Source organism: Mytilus galloprovincialis, chromosome 9, assembly GCF_965363235.1.
Source record: "Mytilus galloprovincialis chromosome 9, xbMytGall1.hap1.1, whole genome shotgun sequence".
Classification (NCBI taxonomy): Eukaryota; Metazoa; Mollusca; class Bivalvia; order Mytilida; family Mytilidae; genus Mytilus; species Mytilus galloprovincialis.
This window is the reverse complement of record NC_134846.1, coordinates 56,893,617-56,915,313: the sequence shown is the minus strand read 5'-3', so window position 1 is coordinate 56,915,313 and position 21,697 is coordinate 56,893,617. Positions and strand designations below refer to the sequence as shown.

General features: G+C 31.5%; 2 protein-coding genes across 4 annotated transcripts in view; one reads left to right on the top strand and one right to left on the bottom strand.

Moving 5' to 3' along the window:
• Positions 1 to 6,647: 6,647 nt before the first annotated feature.
• On the bottom strand, positions 6,648 to 19,812 carry LOC143045382 (methylthioribose kinase-like). Its single transcript, XM_076217840.1, has 9 exons — positions 19,791 to 19,812; positions 17,060 to 17,169; positions 15,024 to 15,158; positions 14,726 to 14,855; positions 14,329 to 14,500; positions 12,350 to 12,593; positions 11,542 to 11,704; positions 9,582 to 9,678; positions 6,648 to 6,895 (listed from the first exon to the last, which is right to left on the bottom strand). The coding sequence occupies exons 2-9, from the start codon at positions 17,138 to 17,140 to the stop codon at positions 6,748 to 6,750; spliced, it is 1,170 nt and encodes a 389-aa protein (XP_076073955.1). The 5' UTR covers positions 17,141 to 17,169; positions 19,791 to 19,812; the 3' UTR covers positions 6,648 to 6,747.
• LOC143045384 (AP-1 complex-associated regulatory protein-like) overlaps positions 19,622 to 21,697 on the top strand; it is a 39,654-nt gene continuing 37,578 nt past the window's right edge. For 2 of the 3 annotated variants that reach the window (XR_012968944.1, XM_076217841.1), the window contains exons 1-2: positions 19,622 to 19,749; positions 20,734 to 20,785. Coding sequence is in view for 2 of the 3 variants with exons in the window: in XM_076217841.1 (XP_076073956.1) it covers positions 19,706 to 19,749; positions 20,734 to 20,785 (96 nt within the window). In the remaining variant the exon portion in view is untranslated. The remainder of the gene's footprint in view (positions 19,750 to 20,733; positions 20,786 to 21,697) is intronic. The other variant, XM_076217842.1, reaches the window with a different exon arrangement.

Sequence of the window (21,697 nt, the reverse complement as noted above, 5' to 3'; positions counted from 1 at the left end):
TTCCCAGGGTATCGTTTTAATGGAGACGAAACCATCGGGGGTTTCTAATGACCTCATGATTGCTGCAAAACAACATCCGTTTATGGAATATGTTATTTCCGGACTTGTTCCAGCAAAGAAAAATTATATCATACCTTATTTTACTGTTATGTTGACCACTGGATCAATATATTTGACCAGAAAAGCTCAGTTGTACAACAGAAAGTCACAGATTTTAAATATTAATAACTCCTTATATGGAAACAAATATTTCAAACATTTAAAAGGTGGCAGTTGGCATAGTGTGGACGGAAAAATCCTTTGGCTTCTTTATACAAAACTGAATTGGTTATCCTGTTGTAAAATGTTCTTGTTGACCTTAGCTTTTGCGTTTACATTGCTGATTGTAAAGCTAGCCAAAAGGAAAGGACGAAGGTACATTCTGTCTGTACGGAATTTTGTATGGCGCAAGGTTAGCAACACAATAGATAGACAATAGCAATGTGTAACGTAACTTATTAACTTATTAAAACATGTTTTTTTTTTCTTTTGTTGTGCTGATCTTATTCCTTGGCCAGTGTATCTCATTAATTTGTATTAAAGAATAGTTTAAATGTTCATTAAATAAGCATGTGTTTACTTGACAGTTAGTGTTTAAAGTCAGGAAATAAGATACTTTTAATTATGTTATGGAAATTATTAAATGCATGGTTAAACTACATTCTCTATTACGGGGCGTCGAATGGGACTAAACAAATCATTTTTTGTACACAAAATTCATTTTTGCATATAAAAGTAATTTTTGTCATGAATTATTTTGTCAAATAGATAGCAAATATACTCATTTGCATACAAAATTCACTTTCGTTACCTGAAATATGGAAATTAAAACACAAAAGTCATTTTTGTGAGACACATTTCAATTTTGTGAGACATAATTCAATTTTGTGAGACAAAATTCATTTAGTGTTTATTTTAGTGAAGATAACATTGAGTATGGTTAGACAGAAGTGAAAATATAACAAAACTCAAATTTTGTTTCACAAAGATAATTTTTGTGTCATAAAATTGAATTTTGAGTCACAAAAGTCAATTTTGTATGCACAGAATCCAAACTTAACAAATTTTGTCGCCCAATTTTCAAATTAGAACACAAGTAAAGTCTGTGATAAAAAAAAATGAATTTTGTCATGACAAACCCTCTGAAAAACATACAAAATTTAAATTTGTATAATGCTACAAATTTTGTTAAACTGAACTCTGTTTTACAAAACTACAAGAGTTCCGTTCGGCTCCCCGTACCTATGCAATATTTTTTTTTATTAAGAATCGAACGTATATTTGAGAAATAATATTTCAGTCAGTGATTGGTGATCGCAAGCTTATTCACCTTAGAATGTGAAGTCCATCAAAAACAATCAACACAGAATCGTTGAGCACATGGATTATAAGTGAATTGATAGATCGAATGTAGATAGTTGTTCTCCCTATTTTCCCATTGGGTAATTAAACTTTAACATAAACAGTTATTAAGGGGGTTCGCGGGTCTAAATCATTTATATAGGATTTCTCTATATTTTTCTATAAATGAACTTTATCTTATGGTTAATAGAAAAATAAAATAAAAAAAAATGGGGTCACCGTTCATTTGCGCTCACAATCTGCCTTCGAAAGAAGCATACATCTTTGCAAAAGTGTTTTTTCTGTTGAACTAATAGAAGAAATAAAGATAATATCGAAATAAAAAAAGAAATTTATTACAGAAATCGCTCAAATTTTACAATAATTTAGTTTAAGTACAGCATATATCGAAATTATATTAAAAAATATAGGTCACCGATGAGTTAAAAGAGATATTTCAATTTTAAAGCCGAAAAATGGCATTTTTTTCACCAAAGGGAGATAATTTAGAACTTTTTAAATGATGTTTACATTTTAAAAGTCATCTGGGGCCAACACGAATTAACTTTTTTTTAAATATTTTTTTGTACCATATGATAAAGTAACAACTACAAAAGGTAATAAATAAAATTTGTAATAAAAAACAAATGTTTAATTTTTTACTGAATTTGTATACCCTCGAGCCTCCTTAAATGATTTTGTGTATTTAATTTGTTCCATAAGAATCAATAAGTACCGTTTACCTTATTAAACACGTTTGTTATACATCCTTTCATCTCTGCTTAACCATCGCCCTTGGACTGTAAACTTAGCCATACAAGTATGAACAAAATCAAATTTTTAATTGACGTATCAAATGCATTAATTATTTAAGGATAATGACATATAAATGTCATAGGATAAGGATAATAATATATAAATGTTATAAGGATACGGATTCTGATATGTAGATATGATAAGGTTTAGGATAATGATTAACCTTACTTCCTATGCATTTCTATGAGTATGACAGGTTAAAAGCAACCGCGTGGAGACCGTTTATATTCCATATTAGGTTAGTAGGGTTCCAAATTAGTAGGCGGAGCTTATATCAATACACGGTTAGTAAGGTGTTACATCCCTTCATAAAAACAACAAGACGTTGAGGAAAAATCTTAAAGTTTTCAACAGACGAAGAAAATGATGATGAACGCTTGTAACAAATTAATGAAAAACATTTACGGGGGCTCGCGGGAATAAATCTTTTTTTTTGAAATATAGGATTTCGTTAATTTTTTTTCTAAAAAAAAACCCAACTTTAAGTATACTCAATGGGAAAATAAAATAAAAATATGGGATCACCGTTCATTTAAGCTCACAATCTGCTTTTGAAAGAAGGATGCATTTTTGATAAGTTGCATTTTTTTCTGTTGAACTAATAGGAGAAAAAAAATTAATATCGAAATAAAAAAAGAACTCAATTACAGAATTCGCTTAAATTTTACAATAGTTTAGTTTAGGTACAGTTTATTTGAATAAAATAATAAAAAAAATATAGGTCACCGATGAGGTACAAAAGTTATTTCAATTTTAATGCAAAAAAATTGCATATTTTCACCAAAGGCAGGTAGTTTGGAGCTAGCTTTTTCAATGATATAAACATTTAAAAAAATCATCTGGGGCCAAGACGAATTGATATTTTTTGTTGATTTTGTACCATATCATAAAGTAACAACTAATAGTGTCATAAGGAATAACATTTATAATGAAAAAAAAAATGTTTCAATTTTTGCTGATTTTTTGTACCCTCGAGCCTCCTTAAAGCTAACAAGTTAAGATAGTCGGTAGGACAAATTCGTTACATAGCGTGTGTTTGACCTTAATTAAACGATATATATGGGGTCAGTAAATTCCATATGGGGATTCGGGCTTCGTCCGAATTTAAAACATTTATAATCTATCTACTAAATAAGAGGCAAGTCAAAATGTAGGCTTGGTTTGCTCGCAGTAACTTTTTATTTTCTATTCGATACAACATTTAAATCATTTATTAAAAACATTACAAACATTTCTAAACAAACACACATTTGTCTATGCTAAACTTAATGTTGTACGTAGAGGTTACTGTGAACACATCGGTACATACTATACAAGTATCGGACTTATATATGACTATTTACATCCGAGCTCTTTTGTCCTTTGGTAGGGGTGATCCGGCTCAGGTCACCCCTACCAGATCACCCCAGTTTGAGTTTCTTTGTTTTGCATGCTTTCCTTTGTTCTGTAACATTTTGGCGGGAATGTTAAATCCACTATAAAACTTATAATTAATTATACGGAAAAAGACTATCTATCAAAATTTACGTAGAAAAAATCCAGTGTCTATGCTGGGATTCGAACTCAAGACCTTAAGCATATCAGCCCACGACACATACCACTGACCAGGACAACTGGATACCTACAACTAGTAATTTAACATACTTAAAGGAAGCAAGAGATTTTTATAAGTGGGGCGAGTTGGTAGACCTTTATTTAGTGGTGTTTAAACCCTTATCGTTAATAAGGAAGTTGTCAGATTGCTTGTTTAATTTCCTATTATTGGGTATACGGGGATGTGCCAAAAATATGGGTCATAATTTTGCGAGATTTTATATAAAAATGACCCTCCTTTTTAATGACATCCTATATTAATACGTTTGATAATTGAATATTGATTTTGGGTATGATCTATATATCATAAATAAATATGCTATTGCGAATCTTACATTATTAATGGTCAACTATTATATTAAATTAAATTAATTCATTTGAAAGTTCACCTTTTAAATAAGTTCCCAAATGAACCCCGGAAATATATAAATATAGGTCATTCTTTCTTAAATATTTATCTAACTATAGGTACTGATTTTCAGTGAATGTTATATTAAAATGGGTACGTTGTTTGAGGCAAAAATGGCACACCCCTACCAAAAAAATATGGAAGTTACCATGGTTACCCCCCCCTGTGGGTTTGCTCGCAGTAACTTCGATGTAACAAAGGAAAAAATGTTTTATGAGGATTATATACCCAGGTTCTACAAACTAGTTCTACACACTTGTTCCACAGTTAACTTTTAACTGTACATACTTGAAGGTTTTTAGCTGTTCATTCACGCTGGAGTATATTCATTTAAGAATGAGTCATCTTCTTGACGGGAAGATAGATAGATAGATAGTTACTAAAGATAGAAATAGATAAAGGAAAATCCAAATTTAACGGAATAGAAATATATAGGTCACTTGCACACTATGTAACTAATAATATAAATTTTAGAAGGATAAGGATAATGGTATATAAATATCATAAGAAAAAGGACAATGACATATAAGTATTATAAGGATCCGATAAGGATCGTGACTTAAAATATTATAATGATAATGCCATATAAATATTATAAGGGACATGCAAGGATATTGATATATTAATATTATAAGGATAATGATAATAATATATAAGGGCAAGCATAACAATTAATGTTTTTGATGAGGGGTTTGCCATTAACATTTTGCTCGGCAGCCCTTTACATTTATTGTAAGCATTGGCCGTACATTTTTTTTCAAAATTTTGTATGGTTTGCAATATTGATAGTTTTATCAGCCAAGTGTTTCTAAAATAATGATCTATGACCGATTAAGTTTTATTTAAATACCATGTTATCAAATGGACATCGTTTATCTTTGTGTTCGGTATATTTGCTTAACATTTCTTTTATCAAGTTACCTCGTGGTGATACTGAATGTGACACTATGTTTTTTCATCGAATTATTACGAAAATATTTGTGTTTAGTGTAATATTAGGAGTGTTTCTCTTAATGTTGGGATTTTATGTATGGATTACATTCATGTATGTTACACGTTCTTCGTTGATTGAAGATCCTGGTTTATTAATATCACATAAATGGAAGAATTTTTCAACGTACAAAGGAATACCTATGATAGTACATCAAACATGGAAAGATAGAAATGTAACGGAAGTATGGTGGGCAGCCCAAAAAACATGGCGTATAAGAAAGTGCGGAAAAATGGAGATAACGTACTTATTTTGGGACGACTTGATGTTAAGGAAGTTTATGAGCGATACATTTCCATGGTTCATAGAAACATATGACAGTTACCCCTTTGATATTCAAAGGGTAGACGTTGCCAGATATTTTCTTCTTTATTGCTTCGGCGGGATTTATTCTGATCTTGATATTGCTTGCCGTCAAAATGCAATAGATAAGATTCTCAACAGTTTATCTGCATCACAGGGTATCGTTTTAATGGAGACAAATCCATCGGGAATTTCTAATGACCTCATGATTGCTGCAAAACATCACCCGTTTATGGGATATGTTATTTCCGGACTTATTTCAGCAAAGAGGAATTATATCATACCTTTTTTTACTGTTATGTTGACTACTGGATCAATATATCTGACCAGAAAAGACCAGTTTTACAACATACAGTCACAGATTTTACATATTAATAACTCCTTATATGGACACAAATATTTCGTACATTTCAAAGGTGGCAGTTGGCATGGTTCTGACGCAAAAGTCCTCTGGCTTCTTTATACTAACCTCAAAAATCGTGTTAGTGTGTCTCTTTTTTTCAAAATGTTCTCCTTGACTTTTCTTTTTGCATTTACATTAATAATTGTAAAGGCAGTTAAAAGGAAGAGAAGATATATTATGGGTTAGTTATGGCACTAAATATACATCGAGATAAATAAAAAAGTATAACAATGTATTATACCATAATTGCATACATTTTTTTTAGACTGCGAATAAAATTTGAATTAACTTCAATCATACATGTTGCCCAGATGAATTTTTTGGTACCAACTATATGAAAACATATACACCCGAATAAATTCTGCTTGGGATTTTGAGAAATGTACGGTATTTAACAGACTGCACACTTATGAAAATAAAAATGATCATAGATGTGTGATTAAGGTTCAGCACTGGAGGAATATGATTTCTTATCTATTGGCTGACGAATGTAAGCATCTGCAATGGACTTCATTTCACATTTGAGATAGTTGGAAATATTAAAATAAATCTTGTAACCATATTCAATGCGTACACTTTATAAAAAGTGGATAAATACAAAAACCAATATGTTTAAAACATCTATGTTCTGCTCCATTTGAATTTTCATATAATAATAAATGAGAAAAATCAACAGCGCTAGTCTATAATTCGGGCATTACTAAGTCAAATGGTTTTTTACATGTTTTAGTCAGGCGTACAAAATATAATCCTGGTATCTATGATGACTTTATTAACCTTGTATTTTGAAAATTGTGAATTAATGCAGACTGTTATATACAAAGTTTGTATGTAATACAAATGTAACTTTATTTAAGCAAGCATAAGTGCTATAACCATTAATTTATCTACTGTTTCTATCCTGTCTACAGCTTGTAAAAGTCTTATACCAGCACCCAACGCTTCCTGTTCACCGAACTCTGAATCCTTGAAGTCTTCTACATGGGCAACACCAACAGTCCTATGAAAAACGAAACCGTTAATGATAAAAAAAAAATCCAAAAAAGATTGATGGTAACTGTGTCGAAAAGAAATAACAAATATTTTTTTTTTTCAATTTCAATCTTTTAAGTAAATGCAAATGTAATGTTTGTTTTACTGAAAAAATGTTACATTCGATTAAATTCATATATGAAAAATGTGTAAGGGGTTCCGCGGAAAACCAGTGTCTCGCCTACTTTTGCTGTTAATCGAAGGCTAAACAAAAATGAGGACAAAGTAAATAATAAAAATATTCCTCTCGATACTATCTTTTGATTATAAGACGCTTCTGTCGAAGTTTGGTAAAAATCCAGGATAGTTTATGAATAGTCTAATTATTCTTTTGAAAATTTAACTGCAGACTGTATATAATGTTAACTGGAAAAAGAACTAAGTCCATGTATAAGTAAAATATGGATAAACAGGTACAGAATTTTATCAAAATTACTTTCTAGATACTAGCTTCTGTCCAAGTTTGGTACCAATCCAGGATAGCTTAATAAAGTTATTATTTTTTTTTTATTTTTTACCACAGAGTGAATGTCATTTATAAGTAAAATACGGAAAAACAGGATTTTTTTTTTACAAAATTTTGGTAGAAATCAAGCTTTGTTTCACCCCTCTTTTAAGAAAGTTATTAAGAATTCAAAAACTTTAACCACAAAGTGAATTTTTGTGGACGCCATCGCCGCCGCCGAATGTAGGATCGCCATATCTCGTTTTTTCGACTTAAGTCGAAGGCTCGACAAAAATGATTATGCATACTGCATCAATTCCTACAAAACGTTTAACCCCTCTAGAGCACCTGAGATCATCCCAAGTGGTTTTTTTTTTGGGGGGGTGTTATGCTGCTCAGTGGTTTTGCGCTATGTGTACTGTAACAGTTGTTTTATTTGTTGGTCACTTTTATTTTTAGTCATGGCGTTGTTAGTTTATTTTCTACTATAAATGAGTATATTTTGATATTTGATATCCTTCCCCTCTCTTTTAAGTTGCTCTAAACTTTACATACTTGGCTATTAGTGGACTGTGAATTTCGAATGAACAACAATGTTGACACAAACGGTTACTAAAAGTATCAATTTTCGCGAACCATTTAGGTCACAGAAAATCCAAAATATTGCATCAGTTAGGAGAGATGTACAAATAATGTGAATACACAGAACCCCGATCCAATTTATATTTTGCTAAAAGTATTCATCATTTTCTGTTTTGTATGTACTAACAACATTCCATTTTTCTATAATTTCGATTAAAATATTCTAAAACCTGCAGTTATAATAGGTCACATGTCCCAAATAAACATTCCCCGATTGGTTAAACTAGTGTGGCGTCGATGTAAAGCAACGCAAGCCTCGGTGTAAATCACACGCTTCACAAGAATAAGGGGAGTTGTACAAATTATATTAATACACAGAAACCCGATCCAATTTATCGTTTGCTAAAAGTGTTCATCATTTTCTGTTTTTTATCTACTAATAACATTCCATTTTCTATAATTCCGATTTAAATATTGCAAAGCCTGCAGTAAAAATAGATGTGTTGATGTATGCCCAAACCAAACATTCCCCGATTGATTGAAAAGCTGTAGCATGTAAAGCTCAAACCAGGGTTCAACCGATTCACAAACAGAGATTTTCTCAGGCTTACATGTAATTCTAAGTAAAGTATACTGGTTAAGTATATTCTTTTACAGAATTATATAATGGTAGATTTGGGCAAATTGAAAATTGACTTGTCGATGGACAAAACTATAAATGACTATCCTCTTTCATCTCTCCAATCAAAGCAAAGCAAGCAAGAGGACTGGTAAAGCAAAATTAAGCCTATTCGAGCAAATTGACCAAAACTTTTAATTTTAGAAAATATTTCAAAAATTTCAACGGTTTTGTATTTTTACACTCTTAACATGTTTCACATAGTTAATTCCACATACATAAAATGGCTTACGGAGACCAATAATAGGACTATACAATAAATATATTACAATAAATTAAAGTTCTAAAAATATCGGCACTTAAAAATGTTTGTTCAATGTCAGGATTATACCGTCCATTCGTTTCGTAGGGTGACATAGTTGAGCGTTAATGCGTTGAAAATAACTCCGGATGACACGAGAAATTTAAAAAACAATCACACCGTATCTTTCTTGTGTTCACTCTGTGTCATAATCATGATATGATAAATAAAAACAATTTCACTCCGCTTATCAACATACATTACAAATTGATGATAAACATGAACTTAATTTTAATAATTTAAATGTAGAAATTGGGAAGAATTTATGCAGACATGAAATAATGAAAACAAAAGTTTCGCCAGTCATTATGAATGTGGGAGTTGAAATCTATAAGGATTATATTAGCAAAGTATCTATTGAACCGTTGCTTATGTGTCTTTCATTTCATAGATGATCCAAAATAAGACAGGTTTACCTTTAATGAAGATGTGACCGTTTGAAAAAATTAATTTGATAGATGTTTATAAACAATTAATATTTGCATTCAAGGGATACAATTTGCCTTCTTCTTGTCACCAGAAGACCGAAATTGTAAAATCATTCACTAATCATTTGTTTCGTAAATGGTTATCTTTTGATGAAGTAAACACAGAATGAATATATAAAAAAAAAACTTAATATGAGCTTCTATGATTGAATCACTCACCTTCTTATGAGTTCACAACCACAGAATCCTGTTACCTCTGACATAAAATGTTCAATACTGCCACTGATGCAGGTCATATGCTCCATGTAAATTTTCACTATACAAGTATCAAAAATAAGTATAACTGCAACTGCTTTGTAATGTTAATCAATGTCTTTATAAAGTGTAGCAATGTATTTTGTAAATTTGAAGCGAAAAGACACAGACCCTTGATTCTGTCAAAAGATAGTGACTCGTTTTATACAGAACAAGCACTTGTGCGAAAATATATATGAAATAAATCTACACTGTTCACGTTTCTAAAATTCTTATATGTACATTTTATAGTGAGGTACAAATGTAACGTAAGTATATAATGTTTTTCTAGAAAAATGTAGCATTGAGTTATTGTTGTCGTTCCTCTTCTGTTTTGGCAAAAGAAAAAGAAAACTATCTTGACACAATAAAATTGTGATGAGTAAAATTCGTATTAAATAAACTCATCATATATACCAGGATCAAAGTTTGTACGGAAGATGCGCGTTTAGTCTACAGAAGACTCATCAGTATTTATTTACTCGATTAAAAAATGTAAAAGAAGACAAATAAAGACAAAGTTAATGATCATTGGGGATCAAAATTCATGAAGTTACCAAATACAGCCATTCAATTCATGGGTTAGAAAATCCATAGTTTTTGGAAAACCAAAATTTTCTCAACTGATAATTATGACCATATCAATGATAACTCATGTCAACACAGAAGTGCTGACTCCTGGGCTAATGAAAGGTAGGGGAAAATTTATCAAACCTACCGTAACATAGATGTATGATTTCGTTATGTCCAACCATCAGATTGAACTTTAACATGAGCAATATTAACCTTTATTGATTAACGTGGTATAACAGTATAAGAGTTATACAAGGCGTAAACAATCATCTACCAGATAAAATATTGACCTTAAAATTATGAAAATCGCTAATACAGATGAGATGTTATAAAGGGTGCATTCCTTTCTAACACAAACGATGCAAACGAATAAGCGCGTACATGTTTTGGTCATTTGTTTCTAACATACGCAAAATTTACATAAACTTTGACAAACTATGCAACCGCTAAAGATGCGTCTACAGTTTGTCGTTCGTCGTTTGTTTATAGTACAAACGCTACATTTGTTTCTAACCTGAACTTGATAAAACGATATACTTTTTCTACGTTTGAAAAAAATCTGTTTACCAACAACATGTGCATGCATAATTGAAAGTTCAAACAGGGTCAGTAAAGATTTATTAAACGCTGTATTTGTTTCTATTTTCGTAGCGTTTAGAAAACACCAACAAACAACGTTTACAAAATTTTGGTTAGAAAGAAATGCAGCCAAAGACGTCAAACCAATCTTAAAAAATTAAACATGGTGACCATTAAAATTCCTAAATATTTTTTAAACCAGAAGGAGATTAATAATCATTCCGATAGAAATTTTTAAAAATGTGAAAACTTTAACAACAAAGGACAAAGGAACTGGCTACAATTTAAAATTCTGACTGCAATCATAATGAAATCTATATAAAAAAAATGGAAAAATTACATAACATGAGTATATGTTTTCTCTCACTTATAAAGCTCCAATTCCTTATTCCTAAAACTTTTAAAACGAGCTATCATCCAGCGTTTCGCCAGCCTAGTAGTCAGCATTTCTGTGTTGACATTAATTATCATTGATGTGGTCATAATTATAATAAATGACCTGTTCACAAGACTTTTTTTAGAAATACTAAGGATTTTCTACCCCAGGAATAGCTGTATTTGGCATTTTGGGTTCTCATTGCTCTATCGACATGTCAACCTCTCACTTTATTTCGGGGCATTTTTTTTTTACTTTTTTAATTCGAGCGTTATTAAGTCTTCGTGTAAACGAAAAGCGCGTTTGGCGTACAAATTATTATGCTAGTGGCTATGATGAGTTTTGCTATGTACTTACCGAATCGTTTGCCTAGATTGACAATACCATAGGCATACTGACGATGTGTATCGTTGTCCTGTTGTGTCGACATATGTTGATAGTAGGTAAAAATCAAGTTAGCTAAAAACATTCCAACATCAAAAGCACATGGTCCAACAAAGGCAAATTCTATATCCATCATCTGAAATGTAATAAATAAAGGCAACAGTAGTATACCGTTGTTCAAAAGTCATAAATCGATTGAGAGAAAACCAATACGGGTCACCAACCAAAACCGAGGGAAACACACCAACCACAAGAGGAAAACAACGAAACAACAGAAACACTGAGGAGGTGCAACAAAAAACAAACGACAATGCAACATACATAGAAACGAACTATAGGATAACAACCGCCATATTCCTGACTTGGTACAGGATATTTTAAGAATAAGACATATAGTTACAACCCCTTTCAAAAACTGATTATGATTAGGGGCTAGATCGAGAAAAAAAACACGATTTGCAGTACGTAACTGTGACAGATAGTTTGTGGCAATCATTTTAAAACTTAAAACCAACGAAAAATTGAAAGTATAAATCAAGAGTTGTAAGAAACATGAAAACTGATGTCAAAATATGTATTTTTATAGATCACTCAAGTAAATTCACAATAAAACGAAAATAATGTTGTTCATTTTTTAAAATTTGACCAGTAATTCAAATAAATAAAGGCAACAGTAGTATACCGCTGTTCAAAACTCGTAAATCTATGGACAAAAAACAAAATTGGGGTAACAAGCTAAAACTGAGGGAAACGCATTAAATATAAGAGGAGAACAACTTACCTTTGGATCTTTCCCATCAGAAGTGCACATAACAGCACCAGTATGCAAATCTCCATGCAACAGACATTCCTTCTTTTCTAAAAACAATTTCCGCATTTTTTCAGCAGTTTGTAAGACATTGGGATCATCATATATTTGCGGTAACAATGGTCGAACATTATCTGCACACTGATTGGTTGGTTCTCCATTTACAAATGGAGCGGTAAAGACAAATTTGTTTGTCAATGCCACCATTTCCTCGTTTCTACAAAGTTTATGGAAGCTTTTATCTAAGTACTTTTTATTTGTAAAACCTTGGAAACCTTTTAAGTACAAGTACACCATTGTCAATAGATAATTCAAGAGAAACCGGTATTGATGTAAATGAATATGATAAGTTTTCATATGAGAACAAACATTAATTTTAGATTCTTTAACTCATTGTTTTCTGTTTCAAATCCAGTTGACAAATGCTTCATGATTATTATTATTATTATTATTATTATTATTATTTATTATTTATTATTATTATTATTTTTATTATTAAATGCGATAGGAAAATGCAATCGGCAGAGGACATTTTAGCGGATTGATATAAAGGACATTTGAGCGAAAAATATCGGACGTTTTCAGTGCCAAAGTAAAACCCATTTTAGCGCCTGATTTTTAACCCATTTTAGCGAAAAATTAAAATTGTTAATGTCCATTAAAGCGAAATATTTTTAACCCATTATACTATATAATAAATAAAAAAAACTGTAATCGACTCAAGACAGCACAATATTAAACATATGATGTCACTAAATGTCTAAAAGATTTAATCAACTGACAAAAGTTCGTTCTAGCCTGTAATTTATATTCTAGAGAACGTATGTAATGTGGCCTGGATATACAAACCCCTGTACAATACTGTTGATTTGCATTAGGAACCGTTCTATCTCTTTATCTTGTCTAGATTTTGGTGCACATTCGCCTATACTCCGTATTTTTATATATGTTGTATATTGCAATTTGATAATAGTATCAAGAAAAACGCATATAGCTGGGTGACAACTATAAAATTACTATAATTGACATGGAACGACTCTGCACCACTATTTGTTCGCTATGAATTACACTGAACTTCTGCCCAAAGCTAAATGAGTATTATTCAACCAGGTAAGTTTTCGCTAAAATGGGCTATCGAAAATACAGATGAACGGATTAATTCGGCGCTAAAATGGGCTCTAATTCCGGCACTCAAATGTCCCCTAGTAGTTGAAAATTTTTCGCTAAAATGTCAGTCCTGCGCCCATTGCAATAAGGACCGAACGATGAATGATTGGACATTCAATTGTCAAGGAATGTGAGGGATCGATATATAGGTTAAGAAATTTTGCATTGCATAAACCACGAAAAAGGTTGTTGAAATTCCGATCGGCCGTAGCTGTGTATTTATATACACACCCAAACAGACTTATACATACATTATATGTTTGTATTTATACAACCAGCAGGAATCGAAATACTTTTGCATTTGAAAAGACCATAGGGAGACAATCATATTCCTGTGTCTTCCATTGAGATTTGATCTTAGATCATTTTGGGACAAATACCGCATTTATGCCTGTTTAATTTGTTCACACTTTGTTGTCAATATAATGGAATTATATGCGACTGTCATACAAATGAGAGGTTTAGCTAGCTATAAAACCATGCAAAATCCACCATTTTCTACATAAGGAAATGCCGGTACCAAGTCAGGAATATGACAGTTGTTTTCCATTCGTTTGACGTGTTAGAGCTTCTGATTTCGGCATTTGATAGTGAACTCCACGTCTCAAGTTTTCCTTGGAGTTCCGGTGATTTTGTTATTTTACTTTTTTGTGATACGCCCCACTGATCAACATATTCGAAACATCAAACACTAAATATTTGTCGTTTTATGACTGCTATTTCAGTTGAAGTTTCTTTTATTTCTCCTTTGAAAAATAAAAATAATTCCTTATTGAGATACATACTTAAAATTTTCAGCTAATTCTTGTTTTTCTTTCTGTGATAATTTGGAAACCTGTGTTTCTTTGTGTATATGTACAATGTTTTGTGCCAATTTTAAAATGGCTTCCTCACAATTAACTCCTTTTATAAGCAAATGTCTCATCAATTCATAGTCCTTTAAATCTTCCATAAAATCTGAAATAAAAATTCGGAACCAAATAAATTAAATATAAAAGAGTGAAAGAAAGCGGTAATTTAAAAATAAGAAAATGTAGAAATCTTTAAAATAACGTTTTTTATCCTTTCGACATGCGTAGTAAGCTGAATTTTAAACACATCAGACATGAAAATCGTTTTTACTTGTATCTCTAAGTAGGCACAATATTTTGACTGAATATAAAAATAGCTAGATCAACTTACATATATTTTCGTCTGTAGCTCGACACAATGGTTTTGGAACACAACCTGGTATGATAGAGTCGAATTTTAACAGCGCATCATATTCTACTTTGTTTCTGTTAATGGTCAGTGGATATTCTGGTCCTAAGCACTATAACAAAGTTAGAAGAAAAAAATATTAATATTTTTTGTTACCACCTTCAATGATATTTATTGTGTTTATCAACGGATGGGTAACTAAAATAATTTTGAAATGTGTTCTTTTTTTTCTATAGTTCTCAAAATATTAGCATACATCTTAAATACTTAAAGTATTTACCTTGATATAAGGAGGACCACGTTTTGCTACTGCACTGTTTATTCCTTTAAAACTTGGCGATACTATTCTGAGAACATCATTCAGATTGCCGTCTCCAACTTCTTCAACCACAAGATCGGAAACGTTGGTCGCAAACTAAAAAAAAATAGACAAAAAATCACTGCAAAAAATAGACAAAATAATAGGAACTTTCTTAAAAGTAGTTGCTGCATCATTTTTAGGAGGAGCATTTTTTGTCCCCAAAAAATACATTTTTTAAATGATAGTTGACCATAATACACCACATTTGTTCAATTCGAAGAATGCATACATTTAAAAAACAAGCACAGTAGTCTAACTTTTGTTCACTTTACAGAACCTACCTTTTTGAATTCATTCTCAATACGCATTATTCAAAGTTTTTGCCATCTGACGTTTAAAAAACACAATCAATCTAATACATGGAGGCTCTATAAAAAGGACTAAATGATGAACTGTTCAAGAATTATTTATGAAAGCTGATACAGAATTGTACAACACTTTTCTGTATATTTTTATTTCAAAAATGAAAAAAGAAAATTACAAGCTAGTTCCATTTTCTAGGAAAATGTACAAGTAAACCATAACGACCCTAATGGGGTAGAGCTTTTATTAACTATACTTCGGGCTCTATTTGTAGATCTAGAATAAAACATATCACGTGGATTTAAAAGAGGCAGGGACTTTCTATACTTACTATTAAAAATGACACGTTGTATGAATACAATATATTCAAACAGAAAGTTCTTTTTGAAATGACAGTATTATCTATAGTTAAACAAAGGGATACATAGAGACGTTAATATTCAAGAAAGATCCAAACTCTGATATGAAAAGTAACTGACGATTTACAACTTTTTCAGATTGTCCAGTAACAAATAGAAAACTCAGGCTTAGAATTCACAGAACAAGAAAAGGACAGTGGCAAATATTTCATGTATACTTTGAACACATCTAGAGAATTACCCCGGCACCCTTTGCCAAAAAAACCTTCTTTTTCTTATTTGTGCCTTCGGAATTTATGTTTTGAATTGTAGTTTCACTTTCCATATTCGGTATTTATTCTAATGTAAGCTCCACGTGGTAAAAATCACGTGATGCAGGAATATAGTATCTTGGAGTTGGGCTATTTCTTTCTTTTCGGGCGTATACTCCAAGCAAACAACATGCATGTGTATAACGGCGCTGTAGATTTTCGTATTAAATAAAGAAAGTTGCCGGTCCGGTACATGACCAGATTGGTTAGAAAGCAAGGTTTTAATTTTGATTAGATTGGAAAGCTTAATTCGAGGGTTGAAAATAGAGAGCACAAAAAAAAGGGGGGGAGGTGTTCCACAGGGAATATTTTTATCTTATGAACTGTACATTTGAAAGGTTTATTACTATTTTTATTTAATTAAAAGAGAATACGAATGTAAAACAAATTGTGAATGGTCTTTCTACCTTTCCCCCTACAAACACCAAAACATCATTAGTTTAGGAAAGAAGCAAGACCGTCACTATCCAGCCCATCAAACCGCAGATAAATAGAAACAAAGGAACATTGAAATCATATATAAGTATCCAAAATAAGACACAAAAAGAGGTCCACTAGTAGTTGAATGTATGGCAATAAGCCATAAGCCATCAGCCATCTTACCACTGTAATCGCTATTGTCAGCAAGGCATAAACGTATGAAATTTAAATCCTTGAGTAACACACTTGTTTCTACAAGAAGTAAACTGGTATTTTATTCCAAGGATCTCCCGCGGCATACAGAGTACTGAAAAGTGGAAGTAAGAAGGGGAAAAAGGGGGTAAAGTGACAATAAAATCAAAATTAAAACAAAAACAAACTAATTTCTTTTTTCTATCGTCTAATAGTCTAGATCTTCATTTTTTTTATCTATAAAAAAATTGGGGCCAATAAGGGGTACAATGGTATTGATTTACACCCTTGTTTCCCGGTTCATACGCCCGCCAGGGTCAAATTCCAGCTGTATGAAAACTGAAGATGGTCTATAAGTTATACAACCTACCTCTAGTCCTTTACAACAACGGTTGTCGTGACATATTCGTTTAACATTTTCAAACATTGTCGTGTTGTCCTCTGCAGACATGTTTAACAGGATATGTGAATATATACAGCCTGCAATAAAATCAATTTAAACAAATAAAACAAAAATTGACAGGTATTACGAATATAATTCAGTGAAACGAATTTAATACATATTTAGAATATATGATATATATTTATAACTATTTTTTATTATTTATAAAGGCCAAATTTGGTCCCCTTTGAGGAATCAAATATGGTAATGCACGAAGCAAATATCTTTTGTTATTGCCTGTTTTTAATTTTTGTTGCCATTTTGTTGATTCTTTTTTGTCAATTTTATGTTTTAGGTACAGTGGTACGTACTGCTTAAGGCAATACGGTAGTCATTGTTTTGCTTTTTATGACGCCGAATATACTCCTACAAGTTGGATCCCTCCGTAGAATTATTAACTCCAGATTCTTATCAACCAACACATCGTTAGACTATATTTCTAGGATCAGTACAGCCATAAAAAAAATATTACGAAGTTGAAGAGCATTGAAGACCCAATATTCCGAAAGGATTTGCCAAATACAGTCCAGGTTATCTATAATATTCCTGAGGTAGAAAATCATTATTATTTCAAACAATCTTTCAATTACGAACTTGTCATTTGATGTAGACGATTGTCCACCGTTCGTTTTGTGACCTCTTAAATTATATTTTGTAGTAAAAAAAAAGGCTCAAACTGAAACAATTTCCGAAGATTTCTCTTTCAGTTGGCAGGGAAATAAACAAGACTTAGTATGCATTCTGAATATAGTTGTATTTCTTATAGATAACCCTGTTACTTTTTGTTATTTTTGGGAGAAAACTTGAATGAAAAGACAAACATAACGGAACATATCACTACACAGATAAGTGGATTGAGCAATATGCACACCCCAGTTAAAAAAAGAAAGAAAATATGAATTCATTTTATAAGCTTCGAAAGGTCAAAATCTCAATTCTATAAATGACGTATAAAAAGTTGCTTCAGACGAATTAAAAATAAGTTTTATATTCCTTTATTGTAAATGTTTTATTTTTTATTTTAGTGATCTTTTGAATTATTTATACTCCCAAACTAAACTAAAATGTTCGCTTTCACATATTGAAATTAGTGAAGATGCTCAAATTTGAAAAATCAAAGTTATTAGTCAGACCTGACCACAGAAGAAACTTCGAAAGGATCAAGATACGAAGCAGACATTCTAATTTCGGTGGTATCCTTAATCTCAAGTTCACTGGGATATATATGTGATTCAGTGACATACACTCACGTGCACGGACATGTTGTATATTTAGTAATTTAAGTAACAGGATATAAACGATATACAATAGTTTCTGAAAATGAAGTTGAAGAACATGGCAAAGGCTTTATCTATTTCTGATTCAGAGGGTTTTGTATGAATTCTGTTTCACATGAGGACGAAAACAAGTCGGAAAGTAGAGTGTTCAATTATTACCCTTGAGAATACCGACTGTTTGTTGAAATATAAATAAAAAAAGATCAACAAATATATTGTCTATAAAAATAAAGTCATGCGGTTTTGAGGAAGTCGATCGTCATCGGTGTACTAGTATTTATTACTGGTATCAGTGTGAATATTGTGGAAATTAAGATTTGTCTTGTCGAAAACTAGAACATCGTATCTACTTTCCCCAATAGGTTTGTTTAAAAGCTCTGGTTACTGAGAAGATGCACTCGATCTTCCAATTGATATGATAAAATAAAATATGTTTGACTTGAAATTGCCTTTTAAGTTACTTTTTTTTTATTACTGACAACTGAACATGATAAAACCAACACGTGACAGTCATATAACAGCGCATCCATGGTTACTTTAAAGGTTGTATGTCCGAGAATAAAAAATAACATATGTGGTTGAATTTTTGACTTGCAAACAAATGATTTATCTCCAGTGTTTTTTCGTAATTTTATTCGTAAGCAAAACATCTCTCAGAAGATACTTTAAAGATTTTTTAACACATAAGCAAACAACACAATAAAATCAGTGCCCGGCCAGTAATTTAAATTTAAACTATATGATTCGTTTACAAAAATAATATATATCATATGAGTTATCTCCCCTCATACGTCTATTTGGTAAAATATTGCATCAAATAAACACTATTAGGTATTTCAAGGATTTGTATAGTCTAGTCTTACTTTACAAATCCTTGGGTATTTGTAAAAGCAGTGGAATTATGATTAAACACATACATAAATTTTATCCTTTTCTTAATAATTCATTCTGCATTGCACTCCTCTCATAAAATGTTGCAAATTAATTTATATATGAAGAACAAATCACCACAGAATAAATAAATCTGAAATTCTAGAAGTTGGATGCATAAAATATTTTGTAGTGTTAGTCAATTTAAATTTATCCTGGGGTCCTGGCTAATCTTGTCGACGCGCAGCTAGATTGGGCCGGGATGCCAGGCCAATTTAAATTACGTTGCAGTTTGGTAATTAGTTATATTTCGATAAGTTGTCTTTCTTTGTTCATTTGTACATTTCCTGTTTACACAGGAAGTAAATGTCTGCTCCCAATTGATGACGAAAGATCATGTTGTGATATTGTTTATTCTTCCTCAATCATGGGGAATTGTCTAGGAAGGTGTTTTGGTATTTCTGACAAAAGGTGCATAATATGTATATGTAAACATTCAGGAAAGCGATTACCTGTAAACACAAGACGACACGCCCCCTTTATTGAGATTAGGAGAAATTATCTGATATAAACAGACCTACTTTCGATCACCTGTGCAAACTGGTCTATGACTATGTCACGAGGGTCTGTCGAGCTATAGTCGCAAAATCGATCACGGAATGTACCATTAGTCCGGTAATTTTGTTCGACCGGTCAGACGTTAAGATGCATAATATAAAACGGACTAATCGGACAAACAAAAGTACCCACCATATATCCTATATGAAATGATCAAATCTAGTTTTTCAATGCAAAACTTATTAAAAAAAATAAAAAAATAAAGTAAAGTAGCTGAAGTTACAGACACATATATGTCTATGCTAAACTATAGTCTCCAGACTACAATTCATTTCGATAGTGCTTGTTGGAATCTGAAATAAATTTAAAAAAACCAACAAAAACTAGGCCTCTAACATGAAATGCATTAAACTGCATATAGAACATTAATAGTTTAGTAAAATATAGACCTCTAATCAAAATTTATCTTTCTTTTCCCTTTGAGAGCACTGCATGCAGCATTTACATGATTTAAGTCATAAATAAAAAGCTCAAAGCTAATTACCATGATTACTACCTTACTTTCACTTTGACAAAATTACTACTTTCACTTTTATCAAATAATTTTTCCCTGATGTTTTATTTTTTTTAACATAAGGTAATCTGAGAACAGAATATCTATACATAAGTAGTTCCTGATGGTAACTTAAAGCACAACTGAACTATTTATTCAAACAGGTCCAGAGGTGTCAAAAGTAATCACATAATCACATAATTTTTTGTCAATATTATAACATTTTATGCCAAATATTTTACCCTGAGCTGGTATATTTTACTACAGGTGTGTACTTAAAGTGTTTGAAGGAATCTTGAATTTACTCCCTTACTGCAATCTTTAATTCTTGAACCTTTTTTCAGAAGAAAGTTTTTGAGAACAAGATACAATGTAGAAAGAGATATTTCCATAGAGGTAAGTTTCCTTCAGTTTATATTTTGTAATCTTTTAGAGTGTACATGCTGTGCATGAATAGATTTTGTGTCTTAGATGGATACCCCATATACTTTGTTTTTCTATAGATGATATAGAAACCACATATTTCATAACTTTATAACAAATGCAGATTAAATATTTGCAATAGCTCACATTTGTATTGCACATGATTACAACTGGTCTTGAAAATTATGCATACTCTTAGTCTTTTATTCTGTTCACCCTTGACTTATATTTCCTGTAACTCTTTTATTTCGAGGTAACTTAATTAAGATATTTTCTTACTCTCAGGCCAAATAAAAAAAGATGTGTGTTTCCTATTACAGTACCCACCCTAGTTTTTAAGCTCAAAAACAGCCTACCCTGAATTTTATTTGGTCATTTTTCAATAAGCACTGTTATGTTGAGTTCACACGTAATTCAAATTCGATTCACATTAACTAATTTGAATTAGTTTAATTCGCATTCGAAACGTTTTTAGTCCTAAGTTAACGTCAATTCTAATTCGAATTACAATGCGCGTCAAATTCGCTTTACTGTCCAAACGACGTTAACTTTTAATTTGTATTCACAAAAGCGTATTTCTAATGCGGATTAGATATTCGAATTAGCCAATTCGAATCAATTCGAATTAAAAAAGAAGAGTGTGTGAACGCAATTTGTGAATTCGATTCGCATTTGATTCCAATTCAATTCCAATTAAATATCCGTGTGAACGAGGCATTAATATCAGAATGTCCCTCCCATAGACTCAATGAAAAAAAAAATGTAAAATAAAAAAAAATCCCTACCTACCTACTCTATTTTTATACGACCGCAAAATTTTTTTTGTGTTGTATAATGGTATGATGTTGTCGTCGTCCGTAGACACATTTAGTTTCCAGACCATAA